Genomic DNA, 17744 nt, shown 5'->3' with positions numbered 1-17744 from the left:
TCGTAATTATTCGCTTTTCTATCAATTGCTCGATAGTAATTTGTTCACCCACCGTATTATTTTCCTTTATGAGAGAAGCCTCTAGTAAAACCTATGGCCACCGGGTCTATTTTTCATATTATATTTTCAGATCTATAAACCAAAAATACTTTGTTGCAATTTATTTACTTCTGTTTTAATTTCAGATCTACCTACCATTATTGTATATCTATCTCTATCAGATCTCATCCTTGCAAATAACTCCAAAGGGATTGACAACCCTTTATAGCGTTGGGTGAAAGTGTTTGATTATTTGTGTAGGTACTACTATTGGAGCGTTGCTTGTTCCTTCTACTAGATTGATACCTTGGTTCTCAACAAACTGAGGAAAATACTTATATACTTCGCTGCATCACCCTTTCCTCTTCAAGGGAAAACCAACGCAAGCTCAAGAGATAAAAATGTCCCAGGTAAACATTTTTCTTACAATTATCCAAATATATAGTGGGCCATGAAACCGGACTCAAACAGGTGGACGTATTGTCGGCTCATCTGATGTCTCTTCTTCAGCTTCTTCCCGCATTGTCGGCTCAGCTTCTTCTCCCATTGTTGTACCATCATATTCAGTGAACCCATGGCCAGGATAGATGTCGTAGTCCTCTTCTTCTTCATTGTCTTCCATCATAACCTATCTTTCTCCGCGCTTGGTCCAAACATTATAGTGGGGCATGAAACCGGACTCAAACAGGTGGACGTGAATGATTCTTGACCTAGAGTAATTCTGATCATTCTTACAGACAACACATAAAGCCATCCGCCCGCTTGTGTGTCTCAGCCGCAATCAGAAAAGTGTTCACGCCTTTAACGAACCGGGGAGAGCATCGGTGACCGTACATCCATTGCCGACCCGTCTTCATTACACAACACCGAAAAGACCAAATTAATACAAGTTCATACATAAAGTTCATACACACTTATTCTCACAACATACAAACTCTCTACAGCTAAGGCGCCACACTGTTCGGGGTGGGGTCGGACGCCAGCGTGGCCGGGGGTGTGCCGCCTACGACTAAAGCATCACACAGTATAGTGTGGTGCCTTTCTGTCGGATGACACATAAAAGCATCACACAGTATAGTGTGGTGCCTTTTTGTCAGATGACACATAAAAGGGTCAGCCAAACAATTTTTTTCAACCGCAGTTCAGTTTGTGACGTCATCCGGTTAAATTTGTCGTGGTGGGCTGAACACGTAACCGAGAAACTACGTCTTCGTCCATGGTCAGCGTAAACGCTGGCAGAGCGTTTGTGGCTGCGCTGAAAATTCCCCAGAGGAGAACAGCCGCCAGAAAACCCCAAGCAAAAGAACCACCTTTCCTCCTCCGCCGCCGCCGCCGCCGTCCCCTTCCGCCGCCATGGCCGACGAGCTCGACGAACTCATCGACTTCCTCTCCAACGGCTCCCCTCAGGTGCGCGCGCTGCCCCCTCCCAACCCGCGCCGACCCCTGGCCGCCACCGCCGGCTCTAACCTGCTCCCGCGCTGCAGGTGCGCGGCGCCGCGGCGGACATCGTGCGGGGGCTCACCGGGGACAGCGACGGGCTTCGCTCCCTCGCGGCGCGCGCCGACCGCGCGCTGCCGGCGCTGCTCCGGCTGCTCGCGTCCGTGGGGGCCGGCGGCGCGGGCGAGGCGGCGGCCGACTCGCTCGTCAACCTCAGCCAGGACGCCGAGCTCGCCGCGCGCCTCGTGGCGCTCGGCGCCGTCGCGGCCGCCATGGACGTGATGGTCAAGCGCGGCGGCGAGCAGCCCAAGCTCGCGCGCAGCCTCGTCATGCTGCTCGTCAACCTCACCCAGGTCGAGTCCGGCATCTCGGCCCTCCTCCAGGTTCAAGCTCAACCGCCTGCCTCTCGTCTCCTCCAGGTTCGAAATGAATACAGTTCAATCAGACAATTACTGAGAATAGCTCTCTTCCTTTCTGAAAGGTTGGTGATGAGAAGGTGCAAGGGTTGTATGTTGCGAAGCTTGTGCGCTCCTTCTGTAGGTCGTCCTGTGACTCTGAAGGTGAATGTGCTCTATTCTTTAGGTTTCCTATTTTCGTTGGCCGTGTTCGTGTTGTTCCTGTTGTGAGTTTTAACGATTGCGCTTTACCTTACTATTGTTCATCAGTCAAATCCTGCAAATTAGACGTCTAGTTTGCAGAGTTTGGGACATGGATCTGCTAAAATTGTGGCAAAATCTGTATCACAACTGTTGTGCGAATAGCTAATTCTACCTGGATCCCGCCTCGATCTACATGGTGTCTACGTGGCAAATTGTCAAACTCAAGTCAATGGAAGTCCAAACAACTAGTCATGTTCAACAAGTCAAAGAAGCTAAAGAAGCTTAAAGGCAAAATAAAGAATAATGACCCAAGATAAGCCCATTAGGTTGAGGGATATACCCCCCACTTCTTCCACCGGCATGGACTAGTGGACCAAAATTTACCGTTGTACGCTTCCTGCCTACCACTACTACCATGGTTTATCCTTGGTCATTTGTGAAGAAACCAGGGAGGCCTCCAAGGGACCCGAGAATGGCTTCACCTTGGGTAGAACTGGGAGTTTTTTCCCAAGGGAGGAACACCATGGGTGCATTTGAAATTTTAGTTTACAGTCGTTGGATGAGGACTGGAGTCTCTGCATGGGCATATATGGTTTGCCAATATGTTGAGATGGTCTCACTCCCACATATAAAAAGAGAGATGAAAGGTGAATGAACCGCTGCCACCAATTACTATGTTTATAGGAGTAAAGATAATGTACAGAATATGACTGACATGGCTCAGCTTCAAGGGGACAGGGTACTGGAATAGGTTGAGATGAACCAATTGTGGGGGAAAGACTCACATGAGGGGAACACACTTATTTGTTACTGTTTTGCCTTCTTATAATACAGTTCCTCTTTTAATACCAGTGATGTTAGCCCATAACAATAATATGTAATAACTAATGCAGTCTTGTCTCGGTCAAATTATAGCAATGCAATCTTTCTACTACCAATCAGCCATCCATATAAAGGTGCAGTGGTTGTGTCTTGTGCCATTTAGATGGAATGGACGGGTCTTCCTAACAATCTGGTCTTTTAATATGTTATTGGATACCCTTTTTAATGTCAAGTAGACATCTATTTTTTTTCCTAATTGTTCCATTTTCTATGTTCCTGATTCCTTTTCTATTCTTTTGCTTGGCTGGGGAGTCCTTATCATATTCACCTCATAAATTGTTTTAATTTTTCCTTTGGTATGCAGATGAAGATATATTTGAATACATCGCCTCGATACTTGTGAATATCTCAAAGGTCGAAGCTGGACGGAGAATACTGATGGAACCTAAGAGAGGTCTTCTAAAGCAGATTATAGGGCAATTTGATTCAACAAACCAACTTAGAAAGAAAGGGGTATGTACAGCTTATTTCGAATCTTGACGTTGATGCTGGTGTTAGTACGACAATATAGACAGCCTATGTTTATAGGACTAACTTCCTGGGAGTATGTACTCCTGCATTCAATATACATCAATACAGAAACCTATTATACCTCATTATCATTCTCAATATAGCTTATTAATTATTATAAGATACCAAAATATGAGTTCTACCAAAAATATCATCAAAGCCTTTCGTTTATGCAATATAACTTTTTATGTACAAAAAGGCTGTTTATGTGCAAATAGCATGAAATATATGGTCTCAAACAGATTTTTTCATGAATCTTACTTTGGGGTATCTAGTTATTATTAATGAAGTATATTAAAAATGATAAAGAGGTATAGCCGATTCATCTATGTGGTATATGAGCAGTGGCAGTACAGAACCATTTCCCCAAGGCAGAATATTAATGCATTTAACCACGTGCGCAGCGGTACCATGTAGTGATGGCTGTTCAGTTTGTAAATGAAAATCACATTGTTTTATAACTCTTCATGATGTTTGTTCATGCATTTTCCATTTTAGTACATATCCCAGTATATCTATTGATTATGTTGGACTTCCGTGTTTTCAGGTTCTTTGCAATATATCTAGATCTGCTTATCTCATCTTGAACTATATTCATATGCCAAACAATGATTGTGTTCTGTTCCTGTGTAATTCTTGTTGTAAATATTTGCAGGTTGCTGGCACCATCCGTAATTGTTGCTTTGAAGCTGATACCCAGATACAAAATTTGCTTTCTATAGCAGAATATCTTTGGCCAGCTCTACTTTTGCCTGTAGCTGGAAAGAAGGTGCAGTTCTTTTAACATGTGTGGAGCCACTATTTATGTGACATTAGCTTTGGCTTACATTTCATATGTCCCTTTTGGTAATTGACATTTTTATGTGGTAATTTGTATAATTGTATGTATTAGCTCTGATGACCACAGGAATTAAGATATTATACTAGAAAACCGCTGGAAAACCCAAAAACTGTCATTTAGATGTTATGCCGGAAATACACAGGAATTGTAGACACAAAGAGACGAAACATGTGGTATGACCTCATGTTTGGTTTTCTCCAAAATTCATAAGGAATTTTCATAGGAACTGTGTAGGATGGCAGTTCCTTTCTTCCAAACAGTATCAAAGGAATATTTCCTGTAGGAACCCAATCCTCCAAATATTTCTCAGCTCCATGGAAATGTACTAGGGCTGGCTCCACTTCACTAAATAGAGCTGATGTGTTTGGGAAAAGCCTGCACCTGTTCCACCGAAGGATTATGGAGTTGGAGCGCCCTTCAAAACAGAGCCTTACTTCTGTTTTTCCATTTAAGAATGCATTGTCGTGTTGCGATACTCCTTAGTCCTTACTCATTCCATCATTCCATGTACGGAGTATTTACTAAAGCACAAACCTATTGCTCCAAATGACAAGTGTGAATCTGCTGCTTCGAATGATACTGTCCAACAACAACAACAACAGCAACCAAGCCTTTCAGTCCCAAACAAGTTGGGGTAGGCTAGAGTTGAAACCCATAAGATCTCGAAGCCAAGTCATGGCTCTGGAACGTGGATAGCTAACTTCCACGCACCCCTGTCCATGGCTAAGTCTTTGTCGATATTCCAAACCTTCAGGTCTCTCTTAACGGACTCCTCCCATGTCAAGTTTGGTCTACCACGACCCCTCTTAACATTCTCAGCACGCTTTATCCGTCCGCTATGCACCGGCGCTTCCGGTGGCCTCCGTTGAATATGTCCAAACCATCTGAGACGCTGCTGGACCAGCTTCTCTTCAATTGGTGCTACCCCAAGTCTCTCTCGTATATCGTCATTCCGTACCCGATCCTTCCTTGTGTGGCCACATATCCATCTCAACATGCGTATCTCTGCTACACCTAACTGTTGGATATGTCGTCTCTTGGTTGGCCAACACTCCGCGCCATACAACATCGCAGGTCGGATAACTGTCCTATAAAACCTGCCTTTTAGCTTTTGTGGCACTCTCTTGTCACAGAGTACGCCAGAAGCTTGTCGCCACTTCATCCACCCAGCCTTGATTCGGTGGCCCACGTCTTCATCGATATCGCCATCCTTCTGCAACATGGACCCCAAATATCGAAACGTGTCTCTCTCCGGTACCACCTGCCCACCAAGGCTAACCTCTCCATCCTCGTGCCTAGTAGCACTAAAACTGCACTTCATGTATTCAGTTTTAGTTCTACTAAGCCTAAAACCTTTCGATTCTAGAGTCCGCCTCCATAACTCTAACTTTCTATTAACCCCCGTTCGGCTATCATCGACTAGCACCACATCATCCGCAAAGAGCATACACCATGGGATATCTCCTTGTATATCCCTTGTGACCTCATCCATCACCAAATCAAAAAGATAAGGGCTCAAAGCTGACCCTTGGTGTAGCCCTATTCTAATTGGAAAGTCATCGGTGTCGCCATCACTTGTTTGAACACTTGTCACAACATTATCACACATATCCTTGATGAGGGTAATGTACTTTATTGGGACTTTGTGTTTCTCCAAGGCCCACCACATGACATTCCGAGGTATCTTATCATAGGCCTTCTCCAAATCAATGAACACCATATGAAGGTCTTTCTTTTGGTCCCTGTATCTCTCCATCAGCTGTCGTACCAAGAAGATGGCTTCCATGGTAGACCTCCCAGGCATGAAACCAAATTGGTTTTTGGTCACGCTTGTCAACCTTCTTAAGCGGTGTTCAATGACTCTCTCCCATAGCTTCATAGTATGGCTCATCAGCTTGATTCCGCGGTAATTAGTACAACTTTGAACATCCCCCTTGTTCTTAAAGATTGGTACTAAAATACTCCGCCTCCATTCTTCGGGCATCTTGTTTGATCGAAAAATGAGGTTGAAAAGCTTAGTTAGCCATACTATCGCTATGTCTCGAAGGCCTCTCCACACCTCGATGGGGATACCATCAGGACCCATCGCCTTGCCTACTTTCATCCTTTTTAACGCCTCCTTAACCTCACACTCCTGGATACGTCGCACAAAGCACATGCTGGTATCATCAAAGGAGTCGTCTAGCTCAATGGTAGAGCTGTCAACCTCTCCATTGTAAAGGTTGTCAAAGTACTCCCGCCATCTACGCTTGATCGCCTCATCCTTCACAAGAAGCTGATCATCTCCGTCCTTGATGCATTTGACTTCGCCGACATCCCTCGTCTTCCTCTCCCTAATCTTGGCCATCTTATAGATGTCCCTTTCGCCTTCCTTAGTGTTTAAACGTTTGTAGAGGTCCTCATACGCCCGACCTCTCGCTTCACTCACCGCCCGCTTTGCAGCCTTCTTCGCCACCTTATACTTCTCCATGTTAGCTGCACTCCTGTCCAGATATAGGCATCTGAAACAGTCCTTCTTCTCCCTAATAACCTTCTGGACCTCATCGTTCCACCACCGGGTGTCCTTAGCTTCCCTTCTACTTCCCTTGGTCACCCCAAACTCCTCTACAGCGACCTTCCGCAAGAAGGTCGCCATACTCGTCCACATCAAGTTTGCATCGCCTCCTTCCTCCCAAGGGCCCTCCTTAATGACCCTCTCCCTGAAAGCCTGGGATGCCTCCCCCTTGAGCTTCCACCACTTCGTTCTAGCGACTTTGGCGCGCTTATCCCGTTGGACACGAATCCTAAAGCGGAAGTCAGCAACCACAAGCTTATGTTGAGGGACAACACTCTCTCCAGGTATCGCTTTACAATCAATGCAAGCGCGTCTGTCTTCTCTTCTAGAGAGGACAAAATCAATCTGGCTAGAGTGTAGACCACTACTGAACGTCACTAGATGGGATTCTCTCTTCCTAACGAGGGTGTTAGCTACAACCATGTCGTAGGCTAGAGCGAAGCTCAGGACATCTTCTCCTTCTTGGTTCCTGATGCCATAGCCAAAGCCCCCATGCACCCTTTCAAAACCTGTGTTAGATGTACCCACATGGCCATTGAGGTCTCCTCCTATGAAGAGCTTCTCACCAATAGGTACACTCCTAACCAAGTCCTCCAGGCCTTCCCATAACTCCCTCTTGGTGCTCTCATTGTGGCCTACTTGCGGGGCATACGCGATGATAACATTGAGGACTAAGTCCCCAACTACCAGCTTGACAAGGATCATCCGGTCCCCTTGCCTCTTAACGTCCACAACTCCATCCCTAAGGCTCTTGTTGACCAAGATGCCTACTCCATTCTTGTTTGAAGTTGTCCCCGTGTACCACAACTTGAAGCCGGTATCCTCCACCTCCTTCGCCTTTTGTCCCTTCTATTTGGTCTCTTGGACACATAGGACATCAACACGCCTCCTCACTGCCGTATCAACTAGCTCCCGTAACTTACCCGTCAGGGACCCTACGTTCCGGCTACCTAAGCGTATCCTCCTAGGCTCGGCTAACTTCCTTACCCTCCGCACTCGTCGAGTCAAATGCGAAGACCCTTGCTCATTTTTCACCACACCGGGGCGTCGGTGCAGCGCGCCACTAAGGATGCGGCGACCCGACCCTTGCTCACTTATCACCGTATCCAGATCAAGATACGGCGCGCCACCAAGGGGGTGACGGCCCGGCCCTTGCCCATTTGACGCCACACCCGGGTTCCGATGTGGCGCGTCGCTAAGAGGGTTACGCCCCAACGAGTTTCCTTTGGGTTTCATCTCCATAAGAGTGGCTGGGTTTTTCATGTTGGCTCGCCACGCCTATCACAACCCTCCTCCTTTACCCGGGCTTGGGACCGGCTATGCTGAGACAACATAGGCGGAGTTTCGAATGATACTGTCCCTGTAGAAGTATTTATGAGAATATCTTGTTTTTCTCCGTGTTTCTGGTTCTGTGATGAGTTTTCATATGCTAGCCTAAGCTGTGGCTTATACTACATGATATTGCAGATCTACAGCGAAGAAGATACTTCGAAAATGCCTCCCGAGCTTGCGAATGCACTTTCTCATGAACGAGAATCTGTTGATGATTCTGAAATTCGTGAACGGGCACTCGAGGCTATTTATATGATCGTGATGCAGGTGAGTCTGATATTCCAAGGGAATGGCTTATGTTCTACTCCCTCTGTTAGTAAATGCATGTAGTTTTGGACATCGGCACAGCCTCCAATATACTTAAGTAAATATACTCCCTCCCTTCAGTAACACATGTTTCAGAAATCGGCAGTCTCCCACATGCAACTTTGACAATCAAAATTTGTAAAGTACAGTATTGTGAAAAAAACATCCATATCAAATTTAATTATAGTATTTTCACCTGTCCGATCATAATATTTTCTATATATATCGTGAGTCAAAGTTGGTGAAGTTAGACTGCATACATTCTCAAATAAATAGATAAATCTTACTACACTTTTTTCATGACAAAACTACTGTTGATATTTGACATGGCTGATAGTATTTTGCGTATCAGTAAAAGGTAGAAAATTCGATTAAACACTTTCTAGGGCATCATCTATATCTTGTGGAACCCAATGGACCAAAACGATGATGGGATAATGTGTATCTTACAAAATACTCTTAATAATGCTGTGTATTACTATCTCTTAAACGAATGTGATGAAACCTACGTACTGCGTCTAGTTTTATGTTTGGAAATAAAATTATCAGGGTAATGATGATCTTCATGTTTTGAACTATAATGCTCCTATTCTAATCTCGACCCGTTGATGTGCTCTTCTCTTGCCAGGATGATGGACGAAAGGCCTTTTGGTCAGTCAATGGGCCACGGATACTGCAGGTTGGTTATGAAGACGAAGAGGACTTGAAAGTGATGGGAGCATATGAGTTGATTGGTTCTTTGGTATTACCACTGAACTTTGGAATGTCTATATTTACTGTACCGTGCTTGAATAATGAATACTCTGCTTGTAGAATAACACATTTTGTGTCCTCGCTCCTTCAGTCTTCCTGGGTGTTCAATTTGCTCATGTAGTATGTTTTTTCCCATTATGAATTATGAAATGGATTTGAGTATTCCTTCACATGATTCTGTTCAAGGGTACTCCTACCATTTCTCGGGGAAATGTATTTTTTGTGTGCAAGTCCTTTATTTTAAAAATGTGAAATTTTGTGGAAGGGGTTGCCAGGGTGTACCTAGTGTAAAGTAGCTATTTGGTTAAACTTGCGTCAACTTTGATTAGAAGTTTTGGAAATTCTTAAATCGTTGCTTTTTAGAAGTTCTGGTCTATGGACCTGAAACATTTATGACCAAACTTGATTTTAATTTGATTTAGAAGTGCTGGTCTATGGACCATGAAATTTTGAGTAGTAATATAACACCCTTCTGCCTACATCCATCGATGCTTTGAGATTTCTTTTGGAAGCGTACATATGTAGTTTCTGATGCATAGTTGTACTGGTTTTGCTGGCAGAAATAAGTATTGGGTGTTTGGCCTTCTGCGCATCCCTTGTTGTGCCATTGACTAGTTCGACCTGCCCATCTCTCTATAAATCAGTTTTAATGAGATACGATTCCGACACTGAACTGGGAACGCCCTGGCAGTGATCCTGTTTATTTCCAGTTGAACTGTTGATCTGGTCCGCTCTGTTTGCTCGAACCATGCATTCGTCATGGTGCATGAGCCTGCAAGACCCCATTTAATTTTGTTAAACTACAGAAATCTGTCTGCATTCTTTATCTTCGCTCTAGTACTTTTATGTAGTTCAAATTAGTTATTTGAAACCCATTCCAGGTATCAATTTTTCATTGTTCACTATTTGTATTAGCCCTTCTATGTTTTGCCATCGCAAATTGAACATCAAGGTGTTACCTTATAGTTTATTCCTTGATTGGATGTTAACAGCTTGTTGGCAAGGGTGAAATTGAACAAGATCAAGAGCAAGGAGAAGATAAGCCTCAATGACGGGCTCAACTTTGTGCAATTTGTAGTTTGCCTTGTCTACTTGCTGCAACAAAAAGGGCTATATTGCTTCCAATCTTAAGAATGTTCTGTGGTATGGATCCAAATTTCTTGCAGTAACTGGCTTGTTGTATCTCCTGGTTTCAGTTTTGTTGTCCACAGTCTTAATATATCTATGTGAGAGCATCAAGATGTCCAGTTTTCACCACTTACTGGGGACACATTGATTTTGCGGCATGGCGTGTATATGATCGATGTGGCCGACTGGACCTATTTTTCAGTTCAATTTTCTTCTTCTGAAATATATACGCTCGTGGTGAAACTGTTCAGAGATCTGCAAATTGTGCTCCCATAAGTTTTAAGGGAAATTCGAGATGTTAATGTTGTGTAGAAATGCTTAGTCGTGATTGACATATAACGTGTAACTCTTAAAGATTGCTTACAAGATCATGAAGCGCTAATAAATGTCTACTCTCTCCATTCCTTTATATAAGGTCATAAACTCAGATTATAGGTATTAAGATAAAAAATGAATGACTTCTTTGCATGCCAATTTTTTTTGTTAATCAGGATCATTAATAAGTCATATGCATGCAAGGAAGGAATAAGAAAAAGAAACAAAGTATCATTATGACTATATACATTCAAGTATTAAATAAGTTTGTACTACGAGGAACCACCATATCTCGATTACTTTTAGCGATCTTATATAGATGCAAAGTGTATTTTTTTATAGTGACCTTAAATAAGGAAATAAAGGGAGTACAAGGGTTGTAAGTTACATAAACCTAGATTAAGTTGATACTTAAAATGCCATGGTGTTATAGAATTCTTGAATAGATGCCACTCGAATTTTGGCAATTATAAGAAACGCCATTGCAATTTCCAAACTTTAAAAAATACCATGACAAATTTTGCAAACTTTGAAAAACATCACTGCATCAGTGGCATTTTTTCAAAGTTTGGAAATTGCAATGGCATTTTTTGAAATCGCTAGAATTTGAGTGGCATTTATTAAATAACCCTAAATTTAATACTGATGCAAAAAAAAAGTGTAACAAACTTCTTTTTTGGGTGGAACCTGTCCACACAGGTTCAGTTCATAGACTTGGCATGGGTATTTGTTTTTGTTTTTTTTTTTTGATTCATTTTGGGATTTCTGCTGCTGTTGAGTTGAACCACTGCACCACTACTCCTCTCGGGGTTGAGACAAAGCAGCTGGGTTGCTGAAATCTCCTCGATCTTCAGGATCAGGTTGGGCTGAAACTTCGGGCGAGTCCAAATGCTCGCATGTAGCTGCCTTGCGCCAACCCAGATATGGAGACAGGCCCGGGGCAGCTATGGCTGTAATCCTAGACCTAACAAGACATCACTTGTATTTTTTTTTCTTATAAAGTATAGGAAATCACTAGAGTACATCATCCAAGGTTTTATTCCCCAGAAAGGATCGGATCTATTATAAAAGTTCATCGGAAGTAGAAATCGTTTCAACAAATAATAAACGTCACATTTCGAGACCACCGAACGACCACTGTTGCACCCGCCGAAGGTCTTGGGGTCTATGCTTCCCTCGAACACGATCGCCGAAGCCCCCGCGCAAGCCACAGCAAAAACGAAGGGCTTCATCTTCGTCACGGTTCAGCGCAGCCTGCACAAACGATTCCTTTCTTGTGTTAGAGAAAAAAGGGATTCCTTCCTTTCGTTTGCTGCTACTCTAATGCAGTGACAAAACACTTTATCATCACCGAAAAGAAAAGTAACAAGAAAGAGAGAGAGAGATCACACCCAAATGTTGGGGGCCTACTCACCAAAGAACCGGCAACCCAGAGATGCTTCCCCACTTCCATTTCCAAAAGAGAAGCAATCCAGAGATGCTTCCCCACTTCAATTTCCAAAGGAAGAAAGGCAGCCCAGAGATGCTTCCGGCTGGCTGGTGTCCACCAGCATCCAGACTAGGCCGTGACAGTGAGTCCTCGATTAATTGTGCGTCTTGCCAGTTCGTCTTCCTCCATAAGCTCGGAGCATCATGAACGCCTCCCCCTACATCGACGCTGGCAGGTTAGTCGACACTGACCTTCACTTGAACAAGAATTTATTACTATATTGCTCATGGCCGAGCTGCCGCCACTGCCCCGGCCGCGACTGCTGCCCTCTAACCATGGTCCATACGGCCATCTTCCGTGGCTCATGGCCGACGCTGATGTCGTGCAGCCTTGATGGCTGCACTGTTGTCGTCCCAACAATCCCTCCATGCCCTCCGGGCAGGGCATCATTTCCCGTGTTGCCGTGCCCTCGTACCAGTATTGGTGGTCTCAGCTTTAGCTCTCATGTACTTATTACGAGTGAGCTCTTGTCATATGCCATCCTCAACAAGAAGTGTATACAACCAGTTATAGTGGAGGGAGATGTTCTACATTCCTAAGTACCCCTAGTTTCCAGGTAGGCAAATAACACCCGAGCTGATTTTTTTTTTTCCGCTATAGCTCTTTAGAAGAATCCAGATCTGAAATACTCGAGTCTCTGCTAGACACCCTTCGACACTTGGAAGAAAGAATTTGTGTACATAATCATTTTAATAAGCACCGAGTTGATAACGACAAACTGTCCACTAGCGGAATGGTGTTTTCCTTTCCAAATGTTGACTTGTTTTTCTAGTCTTTCTTCCATCCACTTTCAATCAGCATTTCAAAGTTTATGAGGCAACAAATTGGAAACTAAGCCCATTCGCGACCAAAAAACACGTTAAACTACTGCTAGGCTTCTTGTGCCTCATCAAAGAATAAAAAAGGTTGACTCTTATGAAAATGAATCTTAAACCCAGAAAACTGCTTAAAACCGGATAGCTCCAGTTTATTTTCATTTTTTTTCAGGTCGTGGATCATAAAGAGCAGTGGCATCCCGCTCATTTGACAACCCACTTGAACATGTTCGACTAGAATAGCTAGCTAGCACGTTAGCCACAATGTTTCACAATATAAGGGAAACTGGGTCGTGTTGATGCAGGCACCTCCTTTGTCTAAAAGTAGTTACCAATATTGTCATTGACAATCATGTTAGCAGCGTCATAGTAATTTTGATCGTACCGCTGCATTGTTTCAATGTTAATTTTTTTAGGTTTTTATGTTAATTTTGTAGAGAAATAATTCAGTATTCATTTCCACTACAAGAACACCCTGAGCTTACTGGCGCCGTCTCCAGTAACCTCCGGACGCATACAAGAGATCAAGGTACATCCCATTTCACCCTGAACTTACTGGCGCCTTCAACATCCCATCCCATTTCGTTGCACTATCCATACTGATGCAAGAGGCGGTGGGACCCAACGGTGTGCGAGACTGCTGTCGAAAGCGATGTGAGGTGCTGGTCGCTGGTGGTGCTGAAGAGAATGGAGAGAATACTGATAGGTGGGAGTGGCTGAAATGTTTGCTTTAGTTAATTAGTTGGACACGGCTCGCGAGCAAACGTTGGCTGCCTAGTCTATTTAGGCACACACTCGAAAAATTGTATTTCCTGCCCCGACTTTTGTTTGCATTTTTCACAGTTCAAATACCAATAACCTCTATATCCGGGGTCGAGTCTTGGCACCCTGAGGTTTGAAATTCCTTCCGTTACTTAGATAACGCCTAAACATAGGCTACATTAGAATTTATCAACTCAATTCTGCCAATTTGGTTGCCTTTTAGTTTGTCATAATATCTTTTTAGTTGCTTTTTTAGTTTGTTATATTCAGACTCCAGGTTAGTTAATGAGAGGAGGGAAGAACAGAGAGAAACTTACAATTATATTGTGTACTGATTCTTCTCAGGAAATAGCGACGTCCATGTAGGCCCGGGCTATTTGATGAAGATGTTGGAGCAGTTTTGCAGCGCGGCTCCTGCAGAACACGGTGACTCGAAGCACCAACAACCCATCATGTACATTGTTCCCGAGGAACTTAAAAACATGGATTATAACCCCAACGAAGGATATGAGCCGGTTGCTGTTCGTCTGGGCGGGCCCAAGATTTATCGTCGGCGAGCTATTCAGGACAAGGAAAGCTTGTTGAAGATGGAAGGATACAAATGGAGTTGTGTGCGGCAGCTCATCAGCCGGCACAAGAGCCTCTTGGAGCCTGCCAGGACCCTGGTGCTACTGGACGGATGTTTAACGAGCATGAAACGCCTCATGCCTCGAATTCGGGCTTCCTACTCTCAACCCGCCATCCAAGAAAATAAGGTGGCCGAGATGATGCTGCTGGACGGCTCCTTCATCCTACACCGCTTGCTCAAGTACGCGCGCCTCGCGAAAAAGGAAGAAGCTGGTGGGAGCAGCGATCAGTTTGACAAGGAGGATGACGAGGACTGGACTCAGGTCTACGGCAGGTGCTTCGTGTGGCAGTTCGTGACGCGCGACCTGCTGCTGCTGGAGAACCAGATCCCGTTCTTCGTGGTCCGGGAGCTCTTTCAGCAGCTGGGGAACGGGGACGAGCCCGAAGAGCTCCTCGTGACAGGCAGCCTCAGGCTTTTCCGGTCTCTTCGTCCCCAGATGTTGCACCGCTCACCCATTGCTTGCGATGACGTGCACCATCTGCTGCACCTCTTCTACCTCTCCATCGGCCTATCACCGAGTGACCGCAGGAAGCATTCCAGCCGCCGTGGCCGCCGAAGCGACGAGCTGTTGTCGGAGTTCCCTCAGTGGATCCCATGCGCCAAGGAGCTGGAGGAGGCAGGGGTACGGTTCCGGAAGAGAAAGGATGCGACTAGCTTCATGGACGTGAGGTTCGCCCGGGGCGTCCTGGAGATCCCGCAGCTGGAGCTCAACGACTCGAGCGAGTCGCTGTTCCGGAACCTGATCGCGTTCGAGCAGACCTACCCGGACACCCCACGGGACGTCTCCACCTACGCCGTCTTCATGGACTGCCTCATCACCTCAGCGGAGGACATGAGGATCCTCGACCTGCACGGCGTCCTCGTCAGCCATCTCAACAGCAGAAGGGTCGCCTGGCGATTCTTCAGCGACGTCGTCGGGCAGGTCCATTGGTCGGCCGACAACTACCTGCTCGGCCTGATGGACGCCGTGAACAGGTACAGGAGCCTCAGGCGGCACAAGTGGCGTGCTGCGCTTGTGCGCAACTACTTCAGCAATCCCTGGGTGACCATGTCGGTGCTTGCGGCCCTGCTCCTGCTAGCGTTTTCCGTGGTGCAGACATTCTTCGCTGTCTATGCCTACTTCAAGCCTCCCAAGTAAATAAGTAAGCGCGTTGCCATGGCAGAGGTAAGATTGCCATAGAGGGTTGTTATGCATGTATGCACCCCCATCGTATTGGCGGATCCAGAAATTGAACTTAATTACCTGTGGCAAACATTTAAGGTCTAATTTTTTTTTTTACAAATAGTATATGTCTAGTCAACCAAAACTCATGGAATCCAAATACTAAAAACATAGAAAGAGCATGAAAAAGCATAGAAAGGTCATATATAGGAACTACTCCCTCCGTCTCTAAATATAATTTGAACTGCCAAAACGTATTATATATATGTAGGAACAGACGGAGTAACTAACATAGAGTCTTATACCCTTTGAAAACTTGAAATGGTTTACTTGATACCACAATTAAGACAACCTCACAATCAGTCGTTTCCCCCGAATAACAACTGAAACTTGCAACAAGTGAAGGAAAAAGGATAAGATCCGAAGACCGGGATAAGGATCGACATTAGCTAGGTTAAATGCTTCATCTCATAGAGTCCATACCTTTTGAAAACTTGAAATGCTTTACTTGATACCACAATTAAGACAACCTCAGAATCAGTCATTTCCCGGAATAACAACTGAAACTTGCAACAAGTTAAGGAACAAGGATAAGGACCCTGAATTTGCATCCGAAGACCGGGAGAAGGATCGACATTAGCTAGGTTAAATGCTTCATCTCATAGAGTGACCGACAGCATCAAAAAGATTGTACTGCAGACATCAAATTCACTCATATATGGCGTGGCACAAGAAAATAAAATACAAACAGAAGAACATGGGGGAAAGGACCTGCTGCTTGCGGTGCAGATGCCATCTCGTGCCGCCGATGTTGCTGCCGCTTGCGGTACATCCGGCCTCCTCCCCCGAGTCCATCGCCGGCGGCTAAACGCGAAGGCAGGACGCAGTGATGAGTGGCCAGCGGCCACACAGGCAAGCAAGAAAGTGGCAAGGAGCCGGTGGAGAAGGACCGTCACCCACCACCAGCGGAGGTCCGAAGAGGCAGGCGTCCGGCGAGCAACGGCGTCGAGGAACCGAGGAGGCAGGCGTAGGCGGTGGAGGAGGCGGCCTTACGGCGTGGGGTAGCACGGATGCGTTCCCTTTCCGGCGGGCGGCGTGCAGCGTGCGGCGGCGCCGCCGGCATTGGGGATCGACCGATTGATTTTTTTCTTTCTCGTCGCTTGGTGAAGCACCTCCTCTTGGCTATTGGGCTGGGCTACAACATATCTATATGAGCTAAAACATAAAGCCCGTTTACTATTTCTCCCTTCCCTGTAACGGTTTGCCAACTTGCCTCGAAAACTAGAATGGTCTGTTTGAACGGTCAGGACTTTTTTCTTCTTTCAAAAACTAGATTTGCGTTTTATAAGACATGATAACTTTTATAATATATGTAAAATAACATTTTTTTTAAACACAATGAACATTTTTCTTACACATACATAAAAAGAACATTTTAATTTGTGTAAAAGAATATTTTTCTGAAGTACGATGAACATTTTTTGATGCCTGTGAACAGTTTTTCTTCTTCTTATGTTTTCCCTTTGTTTTGTTTAAATTTATTTTTTTATTCTTTATTTTTCCTATTTTTATTTTTCCAGGTAACCTAATTTTCTTTCTAGGTTTGATAGCAAAACTGTAGGTAGTTTTTGTATTAAAAAAATAAAACAATGTAGGGTAACCTACCCTGCGTGAGCATGGGCAAGAAGCGTTACATAGACGAGGACTCTCGAATGCTCGGTGTGAGGCCATTTTCCATAAAAAAGGAGGTGCATGGCGATTTCTTATTTATCTCTCTCAATGCAGCGAAATGCCAAGCCACGACCCATAGGACTGAACTGGGTGGCGCGTGTTGCTGTGTCCATCCATTGTTTCAATAGAGTGATCGGAATTTCCATATCATATATGAAGGCATCGAATTTAAATTTGGTAAAAGAAAGTCCCTACAATGTCGCTATTGAGGTGATGGAATTTCGGTCATTTTACAAAACAAAGAAGATCAAACATGTAACACGTATAGCTAGGCAGAAAAAATGACCATCTTCTGGGATGCAACAAAAGCCGTATACAGAGACCGGATAACATAAGCAACTTATGTTGACCACCTTCTTGTCCTTACTCTTTTGACAAGTTTGTAAATTACTTGGCAAAAAAAATCCACATTAAACGGAAACTTTCAATTTTGTTCTCTCGAGGAGCTCACGGCAAAAAAG

General features: G+C 44.7%; 3 protein-coding genes across 8 annotated transcripts; 2 read left to right on the top strand and 1 right to left on the bottom strand.

Moving 5' to 3' along the window:
* Positions 1-1279: 1279 nt before the first annotated feature.
* On the top strand, positions 1280-10510 carry LOC123448988 (protein HGH1 homolog). Of its 2 annotated transcripts, XM_045126158.1 has the most exons (8): positions 1282-1446; positions 1524-1859; positions 1958-2036; positions 3262-3410; positions 4123-4236; positions 8330-8461; positions 9129-9242; positions 10246-10510. In XM_045126158.1, exons 1-8 carry the CDS (start codon positions 1393-1395, stop codon positions 10303-10305), a joined length of 1038 nt encoding a protein of 345 aa, XP_044982093.1. In that variant the 5' UTR covers positions 1282-1392; the 3' UTR covers positions 10306-10510. The 2 variants fall into 2 exon arrangements, with proteins under 2 accessions (XP_044982016.1, XP_044982093.1); XM_045126081.1 differs by lacking the exon at positions 10246-10510 and having other exon boundaries at positions 1280-1446; positions 9129-9423.
* LOC123449137 lies at positions 10245-16649 on the bottom strand. 5 transcript variants are annotated; one of them, XR_006631986.1, is made up of 5 exons: positions 16324-16649; positions 16036-16245; positions 14080-14176; positions 12111-12342; positions 10245-11950 (listed from the first exon to the last, which is right to left on the bottom strand). XR_006631986.1 is itself a non-coding variant. In XM_045126275.1 (4 exons), the coding sequence occupies exons 1-4, from the start codon at positions 16405-16407 to the stop codon at positions 11941-11943; spliced, it is 423 nt and encodes a 140-aa protein (XP_044982210.1). In that variant the 5' UTR covers positions 16408-16649; the 3' UTR covers positions 10245-11940. The 5 variants fall into 5 exon arrangements, 1 of the variants encoding a protein (XP_044982210.1); XM_045126275.1 differs by lacking the exon at positions 16036-16245; XR_006631970.1 differs by lacking the exon at positions 14080-14176.
* Positions 12349-15931, top strand: LOC123448901 (UPF0481 protein At3g47200-like). Its single transcript, XM_045125972.1, has 2 exons — positions 12349-13529; positions 14108-15931. The coding sequence occupies exon 2, from the start codon at positions 14143-14145 to the stop codon at positions 15526-15528; it is 1386 nt and encodes a 461-aa protein (XP_044981907.1). The 5' UTR covers positions 12349-13529; positions 14108-14142; the 3' UTR covers positions 15529-15931.
* Positions 16650-17744: the final 1095 nt, after the last annotated feature.

The sequence above is a fragment of the Hordeum vulgare genome, chromosome 1H, assembly GCF_904849725.1.
Source record: "Hordeum vulgare subsp. vulgare chromosome 1H, MorexV3_pseudomolecules_assembly, whole genome shotgun sequence".
Classification (NCBI taxonomy): domain Eukaryota; kingdom Viridiplantae; phylum Streptophyta; class Magnoliopsida; order Poales; family Poaceae; genus Hordeum; species Hordeum vulgare.
The sequence above is the reverse complement of the archived record's forward strand: the minus strand, read 5'-3'. Positions and strand labels throughout refer to the sequence as shown.

Coding starts and splice junctions, on each gene's coding strand:
- LOC123449137 (XM_045126275.1), bottom strand. CDS start 16,407: ATGGACTCGGGGGAGGAGGCCGGATGTACCGCAAGCGGCAGCAACATC. Junction 14,177..16,323: donor ATCTGCACCGCAAGCAGCAG/GTCCTTTCCCCC, acceptor CGTGTTCTGCAG/GAGCCGCGCTGCAAAACTGC. Junction 12,343..14,079: donor AATCAGTACACAATATAATT/GTAAGTTTCTCT, acceptor GCGTCGATGTAG/GGGGAGGCGTTCATGATGCT.
- LOC123448901 (XM_045125972.1), top strand. CDS start 14,143: ATGAAGATGTTGGAGCAGTTTTGCAGCGCGGCTCCTGCAGAACACGGT.
- LOC123448988 (XM_045126081.1), top strand. CDS start 1,393: ATGGCCGACGAGCTCGACGAACTCATCGACTTCCTCTCCAACGGCTCC. Junction 1,860..1,957: donor GCATCTCGGCCCTCCTCCAG/GTTCAAGCTCAA, acceptor CCTTTCTGAAAG/GTTGGTGATGAGAAGGTGCA. Junction 2,037..3,261: donor GTCGTCCTGTGACTCTGAAG/GTGAATGTGCTC, acceptor TTTGGTATGCAG/ATGAAGATATATTTGAATAC.